Here is an 8,750-nt window from a genome sequence, read left to right on the forward strand (position 1 = left end):
CCTTTTCCTATTGAGTGATTTAAGTCAAGTTAAAAATTAAGTGCATGACTCCAATCCAACAGTTTGGGAAGTTAAGGAAATGATACATTCCCTATTTATACGTATTATAGAAACTGAAATCAAGTTCTCTCCATTTTAAATCTATCTATGTACTTTCTTCTTGTTGGCATGTATTTATTTCATGCAATTTGAAATCCACCCCATCCGGTCATTAAGTTTGCAGTAAATCATAATGTGTTGTTTTGGTTTTAGCTTAATGCATTGAATGAACACAGCCAATTATGGTTTATTTAATAAACCAAGGCTAAACAAACATGTTTCAGTCTGATAGTAATAGCAATAGCACTTAGACTTATATACCACTTCACAGAGTTTACAGCCCTCTCTAAGCGGTTTGCAGAGTCAGCATATTGCTCCCAACAATCTGGGTCCTCATTTTATTGACCTTGGCAGGATGAAAAGCTGAATTAACCTTGAGCCTGGTGAGAAGTATGAACTGACTGATGTATGAACTTAGCCAGAGTTTTTGAGAAACTAAGTTTTCTTTTAATGAGTGTTCATCTATATTAGAATTTACAGTTAATTGAGTCAGTCTTGCAATTCAATTGCAAGAAACCATTACCAATATAAGTAAATAAATACCCAGAAAAAAATATTGATAAATATTTGTCTCACACACACACACACACACACACACACACAGAGTATCATGATGGTGGTATATGAATGAGCGTCAAACTCCCTAGCTTCTACTGAATTTTTGCCATTATGGAATAAAACTGTGTTTATGGTGAAATGTGTAAATCAGGCTCATTCATTTGAAAACCAATAGACTTTACCCCACAAGTAGGAAACTATGACACTTTCAGGTTTTGCAGCACTACAACTTTTCATGTTTGGTCCTAGAGCTAAATATTCTGTACTGTATTCTCTATGGGTCATACAGTGCAGAATAAGGCTAATAATACCTATAAATCTATAGGTCCCCCATCTGTCTTTGATTACTACTTTATCTGGACCAAATTACAGTTTGAAGAAAAGGAATGTGGAAAAGAGTAACGTATTTCCTTGTTTACTACAGCTTTTTGTCAGGATTTGGCATTATGCGGTAGTTATTCATGTCTAATACTTTTTGCTATTCATTTCCTTGGCAAGGCAAAGATAATACAGTACACACCCAATTTTTGGACACATAAGGAAGAGAGAGACGAAAGTTTTTTCTACAACATTTTAACAGAGTGTTTCCTTCTCTTACCAGGGTAATACAAACTCAAATCAATTGACTTTTTAATTTTAGTAAACAAGCTAACATATAGTTGTCATACATCATAAATTTGGTACACTTTGTATAAAAACCAAGAGCATTCCTTCTAGATTGCATTATGCCAAATGTCTTTGTTCCTAGAGTAAAACCAGAAAGAATCAGAACTTCCATATAGTACAAATGTACACCCAGAGACACGTTATAATTTTGAGATGTGGATTCTTGGTCTAATTATCTGTGAGTCTGGAGTAAATGACAAGGTCAGTACATTCACTTGGATAAGTCCTTACAATGTTCAAGATGAAAAAAGCAAACAAACTAGAGTTTAATTTGGCATAAAATCTAGGTTATTGCAATACAAATTATTATGGGTGCTTCCCTAGCCTGTTGCCCTCCAGATACGATACTGGCCATCATGCTTGGGCTTTATGAAAATGAAAATCCCAACACATTTAGTGGGCACCAAGTTGGGAAAAATTGCCCTATGGTCTCAAAACGAGGCCTTTTCACACCTATGAGAATTGGTCCTGGGTAGACCTTGTAAACTGTTAACACCATAGAAACTTGCCACAAAAGACATGTTCATCAGCATAACTACATCAAAAGACAAAGATTAAGAATCAATTCCAACATGTTTCTTTGAGAAGGTGCATTCCTGGACTTCCTCAACCTTCAGTTGAAGATAGGGGAGAATTTGCCCTGTGAAAAGCAGTGTGATACACAAGAGAGTGCACTCCGGGCAGGACGCAAATTAAGTTCAAGGCTTTTCACCTAAAAAATGGAAAAATAGTTCCTGCTGCACTAGAAGAATGTCTTATCACAATTTCACTTGACTGAATCAGCCCTTGAGTTAATAAAATTCAGTGTCAGCAATATAGCATCTTCTTCCATCTATAATATTATAACAGTATTTTTTTAAATATAACTTTCAATATTTCTTCTATTACAATTAAAATTTAAACAATTTATACAGAAAGATACCACTGCAACAATATAGCATATCTTTAACATTCAGAAGATGTGTAAACTCATATAAATGCATAGCAATCATATTCTTGGACAGACATCATATTCTTGGATTGACATTTGGGGGTCTACAGACATTTCCACTGCCCTCCCTTACTTCACAGACTTTTGCTCCAATGAATTCCTGAATCTTAAGTCAGCCCTTTTCTTTTGCTGCATGAAAGGAGCGCCACCTTTTCCCTGATAGAGCTTCTATGTTTTGAGCAGCTTCTCCACAGGCTAAAATTCAACAGATGGTGCTTTGTATAGCATGGAGACATAGAGATGTAGGAAGCTGCCCCTTGCTGATGTGCAGGGAGCAAAGATTGAGTTCAAAGGCATAATCCTTCCAGTAACACAGCAGGCATTACTGGAGGATCATAATCCTTCTCCTCCTATTATCCAAAATTTGTGGCAGGCTTGGAATATGTGCACAAGGCTGCAGTAGTAGAAATACTGTTGGATTTGGTCCATGGAGAATCTCAATTAGGGGGAAAAAAAAGCCAATTAATTCAACTAGAAAGATGCTCAGAACTTTTTCACACGCTGTTCCAGATTGATTTCTTTGTTCTGCTTAGTGAAATATATAAGCCTGTAGCTGGGAAGTGTCTCCAATGCAGACATCAGAAATCGGCCACCCCTGGCTCAGACGGCAAATACATGTGTTTATCTTCCATCAAAATAAGTCACCTTTACTTTAGTGAGCGCGCATGACAATGGCTTTGAAATGCTGTATTTTATAGAATATAATTTTAAATCATTTTTTCTGCTCTGTGCTCCAAAAGGTTCTCATCTACAGAAATCAACCATGTTGCCTTGCATCACTGAACCCTCTGTCATGATAATATGCTCCATCCATCACAAAAAAGCCAATATCCTGGAAGGAAATGGAATAATATGTATTCAGTATTGTGCTTTGATATGAAGGATATGTAGCTATTAAACTAGACAACATGTTTTATGCACATTTCATTATGTGGGATGGGGGGCTGGCGGTCACATGTGCTCCCACTTGAAAATGTCAAGCTTTGAGGTTGGAGCCAGAACAAAGAAAATGTCATGAAACACACACACACACAATTCAGCGCATATTTTACAGAGCAATTACATATTGATGATGGAGATAAAATGCTGAAATTAAGTAGCTTATGTCATTAAATTGTTCTTGGAGCCTTAAAAATGAATGTTTAGAAAAATAACCAGCTGCCCCTATATAAAAAATGTTCAACAATCTGTTTGCATGCCCTTGTTTATTTAACAGTGAATAAGATAGTTTAAGTAGTAGGTCTGTGAAGTTAAACATTCAGAAGTAATGGTTTGTCACCATATATGTGGGCAACACCACCTGAAAAATTGAATCTGTTTGGAATTCTGAATATTTGGATCTCAAGCACTGTATAACAGTCATATTTATTGCAAAATGAGTTGTTCAGAATTTATAATCATAAGCATCAATGTATTCCTGGGTTATTAGATTTTCACTGAATTTACAGCCTAGTTTTATATTAATAAAGTTATGATTTTTGCATTTAAAAAAAAATAAAGAGGAAAAAGAATGTTTCTTCTAGCAAAGAAAAAAAATGAAACAGCATAATTTATTCCTAGTTGTGTAAACAATTTAGAAAGAGGCTGTTCTTTTGTTTTTTGCTTGTTAGATAAATTATGGGAATTGTTCCCTAGCATAATGTATGTTATTGTTGTTGGACTTTATTTCCATAAACCCCAGGCAACATAAGCATCCTGATGGGGATGATGGAAATCGTTACCCAGAACTATCTGAAGGACCAGTTTCCCTATTGTAGATATAAAGGGACTACTGTTTTTTGTTTTAAGTAAGCTCCTTTGAGTGGCAGGATTAGAAGGCATTGATAGAAATCAAATACAGGTTCACCCCTACAGCCATCCTAAGCCAGAGGCTTGCATTGGAAATATATCATTCCGTATCTTCCCCAAACCCTAAAAACTTTAACCTTAGACCATCTACTATTGACCTCACCCCTTTCCTAAGAGGTCTGTAGGGGGCGTGCATAAGCGCACCAATGTGCCTACCGGCCTGCCCTATTGATTCTTTTTATTTTTCTTATATGTATCCATTTCATGTATTCATAACTATGTTTATACTTATACCTGTTAACTTATAATCGTTTGACAAATAAAATAAAATAAAATAAAATAAAATAAAATAAAATAAAATAAATAAATAAATATAGGCCCATCTGCGATAAACTAAACAGATGAGGCTGTTTCCATTCATCCTGCAATTCAGATGGGAACAAAGATCCCAGGATGAAGTCTTGGGTTATTAGTGAAATATTCAGTAACTGTCTCTTGCTCAAAGTTACAGATTTTGTCTGCTCTTCTAATAAACCCATACTAAAAGTCAGAACTTCCAAGAAACCCAGGATCCATCCAAATTCATAACAGGATGAATGTTAAGCAGGATGTTGTTCTTTTCTCAACATTTTTTGTTTCCTCTGCGGGTATTTGGAATGAAAATTATTTAGGCTAGCTGATCTACTTATTCCTCCCAGGTTGCAAATACAGTGGAGGGCTGAAAAAAGGTTTTGGAAGTTACAGATCCTAAATCTGTCTTGTTTCGCCCTTGCTTCTGCCTTGCTTCCTAATTTTGAAGTTACGATGTTAAAAAGGGAAAGACTATATATATTTCCGGACTGCATTGGTTGGAGAGGAATGTCTAACTAAACCAATAGTGATGCTTTAGGAACTACAGCACTGCAGATTGAAACATCACTTGTGTGCTATAATGTGGATCTTAACATGTCTACAATACATCAGACACACATTTACTCAATGTAAGGATTGTGTCGTTGAAATCCATGGAAGTCTTTTAAGTAAGATACTTAATCGTGTGTGTGTGTGTGTGTGTGTGTGTGTGTGTGTGTGCTCATGCATGCTGTTGGATCTCACCACTGGTCACCTAGCTCAGAACACAGCTCTTATGGTAGTCAACCAGATGCAACCTGAAAATCCATGAGCAGGACAATCTCTTACCATCACCTATTTGTGTTCCATAGAATCTAACAGCCTTCTGCCTCTAATACCCTTCATCTGATACACACAGCTCTTTTGCAAAGTGGGCTTCCATTCATTCAAACAGAGAAAAGCCAATCTACCAATCCATTTCTTACAATCCACAGAGCTCACTTCTCTTTGGATCCTGGAAGAAACTAAAGGACAGAATCGAAGCAACACTTAAACTTTGCCAGAAAAAAAAAATATTGCAACTTCCAAGATTGTTTCTGGACTTACACAATATGGTTTATTTTGGTCAACAGGCTTTTGTTTTGTTTTTTAAATGTAAATACTCCCCACAGACTGACTGTGAATCTATTATATGTACAATGTATTGAGAGCAGCAGAGCTCACACATCACAATGCTAAACAGACAACGGTCCTCTGCTGTGTTAATCAAACATCGCTGGGTGATCTGGCCCTCGCAGAAATGTTTGAAGGTATGCAGCCGCAGCAGATGAGCCAAAGTGCCTTTTGTATTTCTTGATTTCGGAAAGCATATATAACAGGGTTGATGATGGAATTGTACGTGGCTGGAAGCAAGGTGGCGTAGGTGTAGATAGAGGGATATGTGTAGTCAGCTATTAAGGAATAGAGTGTGAAAGGCATCCAGCAAGCAGCAAAGGTTCCCAGGATAATGGCTAAAGTCGATACTCCTTTTCGGGTGGTCACATAGTGGGAAGTTGCTAGGAAGTGATGCTGCAAGGCAATCTGGTGAGCATGGCGCATCACAATTTTGCAGATCTGAATGTACAGCTGTAACATGAGAGCGAACATAAGCAAGAAGGAGACCGAGAGGATGGCCGCGTTATTTTTAGTGAGGGGCCGGATAACGCTGCAGGTGGACTCATCTTTGAGGCAGTTCCACCCCATGACGGGCAGCACCCCCACACAGATTGAAGCGCCCCAGAGCAGGATAAGCATAATGTAGGTAAAAGTCACCGTCCTCTCAGAATTGTAAGTCAAAGCATAATAAAGGGAGAGGTATCGGTCCACAGTGATGGCCAGCAGACTGCAGATAGAGGCAGAAAAAGAGGCGACAATCAAGCCAACTGTCACCAGCTTGGTAGAGTCCGACTGGAGAAGATAAGCAAAAAGAAAATTGACGATCAATCCAATTCCCGCTAAAAGGTCTGCCAAGGCCAAGCTGCCTATCAGGAGGAACATTGGGGCGCGAAGACTGGGATTATGGAAGATGATAAGGACCACAACCGCATTTTCACAGGAGATCAGCGTTCCTGAAGTACATAAGACAATATCCCAAGGGTTGACTATAAATCCCGGTTCGGGGTCACTGGAAGGAATGCGAGAGGTGACTGCAGCTGAGATGTTTTCTGGTGGTGGGCTGGTTTCTAAGGGATCCTGAGGCAGCCATGATAAATTAACCGTCGGGTCTTCGTTCATATTTAAACCCGTCCTCTTCAATGAAAAGACATTTTTTTAAAAAAACACACACACACAGACAAATTCAGTGCCTCGTTAGCAGCAATATTAAGGAGCATGCAATAGGCTTTAGATGTCTAAATAAACCAGCAGATGCTTCTTCCATCAATATGACTGCAAAAAAAAAAGAGGAGGATGAGCAGGTTTAAAGCTGCCCATGGGGAGGAGAGGGGGGGGGGTTGGGGGGGAAAAAAAAACAAAGGAAAGAAATAACACCTTATGCCTTCATGAAACATGAAGGGAAATGCAGACAGAATATAGCGCTCCCTTCCTCAAGAATAAAATGCTGCAAATCAGCTGGCACGGATTGAAAGAAGACCCTAAAAGAACAACCTCAAGGCATAGAAGCACCCCAAATTAAAGGCTCCTCGGCCACCATTTCTGAGCCAAGATGATGAATGAAATGACAGACCAGACACAGGCAATAAAGGCTTGGGGACATTTTCTTTTCCCCCTCTATTAACCGAACCCCCCAAAAAACACAACAAACCCAATAACACTGAGGCCCTCCCAATATTGTTGGCAGCAGCTCTTCTGCATTCACAACTCCATCCCAGCCCTTTCTTAGGGAGGGAGCGGGGGTGCAGAAAAGCCTCCGCCTAACTCATTTAATGTCGGTATGGACGAGGGTGGGTGTGGGTGGAGAAGTTAAACAAGGGAAATATCATGCAGGGTGATGAGTGGGTGGGGGAGGTTATCTGCATAACCTGCGCCCCCCTCCGTCCACAACATGAAGAAATGGATGGACAGACACAAGAGATAACGACCACAACAGCGAGCACACAACGGGACGAGCCCCCCGGAACGTTGGTCACCTTGGCTTCTCCTCTCGAGGAGGAGGAGGAGGAGGAGAGGAGGAGGAGGAGGAGTCCCCGCTTCCTTTTTTATGCAGCAAGCTTTGCCGCTGCTCCTGCGGCGGCGGCAGCGGCGGCGGCCGTAGCCTCTCGCCAGCCCATTGTTCGCCCCAAGCGCAAGCACCGGACCAGGGCAAGCCGTCGCGGTGCCAGCTCCAGGCTGGCGCGAGAGGAGCGCAGGTGGAAAAAGAGCCGCCTCCCCTTCCCTCCCCTCCCCACCGCGTCCGTGCCCGCGGCGCCTCGTGCATCCGCGCGCGCAAGGAAGGAGGCGCAGGGGAGGCTGAGGAAGGCAGGCAGGAAAGGCGCGCCTCTCGCCTCGCCCTCGCCACGCCTCGCCACGCCACGCGGGCTGCCGCTTGCGCTCGCCGCTACCACGTAAGGCGGCTGGCTGAAAAAAAGGTAGGCTAGCGCGCTCGGCGCTGGCAGGGCGGCCCCGCGAGGCGCGCATGTGCGTGTGTGTGCGTGTGTGTGCGTGTGTGTGTGTGTGTGTGTGTGTGTGTGTGTGTGTGCGCGTGTGTGTGGAAGGGAAGCGCAGAAGTCACGGACGGAAGGCATTGGAGGAGAGTCGAAGCGGGTGGGTGGGCGAGGGAGACACCTGCTGCTTCGCAATGCGCAAGCGTGGCCGCGGGCCGGGGACTTCAACGGGAGCCTCGTCGAAGCCGTCCGACCGGGGCTCTTCGTGGCTCCCCCCCCCCCCAAAGCGGAAAGTCGGCGCTTCGTCTTCTAACTACCTTACTTGGTGGTGGCTTTTAGGTTGATGGCAAACGGGGTCGTCTGGACTTCAACGTTATGGGTTTGGGTGAATGTAGATATGAACCCAGTCGGCTTTCATGAACAGGATACCGTGCAGATTTACAGTTCGGCAATGAAGGTGCCCAGATGAGGTTCTAAATGAGTACCTTGTTTACTGCTCCCCTGAGCTGGTGTTTCGTCAGGCTCACCTATAGCCACCCCGCACACTGTGTACATAGGAGACAGGCCTCCTGCGGCTGCTTAAACGGTCTACTTTTTTGTGCCTCTTTCTGGATATCTTGGGCCATCAGGCTCTGCATATTATCCATCCACCCGGGCGTAGAGGTTTACCTGAGTTAAGAGCTTGTCAACGGTATGGAACAAATAATCCGGAGCTCCAATGCTATCCTAGGACCAGA

The 8,750-nt window shown here is 42.1% G+C and overlaps 1 protein-coding gene across 2 annotated transcripts; it reads right to left on the reverse strand.

The window, feature by feature from the left end:
* Nucleotides 1-736: 736 nt before the first annotated feature.
* Nucleotides 737-7,836, reverse strand: GPR12 (G protein-coupled receptor 12). 2 transcript variants are annotated; one of them, XM_087937200.1, is made up of 2 exons: nucleotides 7,561-7,836; nucleotides 737-6,721 (listed from the first exon to the last, which is right to left on the reverse strand). In XM_087937200.1, exon 2 carries the CDS (start codon nucleotides 6,704-6,706, stop codon nucleotides 5,699-5,701), a length of 1,008 nt encoding a protein of 335 aa, XP_087793326.1. In that variant the 5' UTR covers nucleotides 6,707-6,721; nucleotides 7,561-7,836; the 3' UTR covers nucleotides 737-5,698. The 2 variants fall into 2 exon arrangements, with proteins under 2 accessions (XP_087793326.1, XP_087793325.1); XM_087937199.1 differs by having other exon boundaries at nucleotides 737-6,859; nucleotides 7,561-7,746.
* Between the last annotated feature and the right edge of the window lie 914 nt (nucleotides 7,837-8,750).

This window comes from Pseudonaja textilis, chromosome 7, assembly GCF_049901715.1.
Source record: "Pseudonaja textilis isolate UNSWEBS1 chromosome 7, rPseTex1.2, whole genome shotgun sequence".
Classification (NCBI taxonomy): Eukaryota; Metazoa; Chordata; class Lepidosauria; order Squamata; family Elapidae; genus Pseudonaja; species Pseudonaja textilis.

Excerpts from the sequence above, each read along its gene's own strand:
- GPR12 (XM_087937200.1), bottom strand. The coding sequence starts at position 6,706 with ATGAACGAAGACCCGACGGTTAATTTATCATGGCTGCCTCAGGATCCC.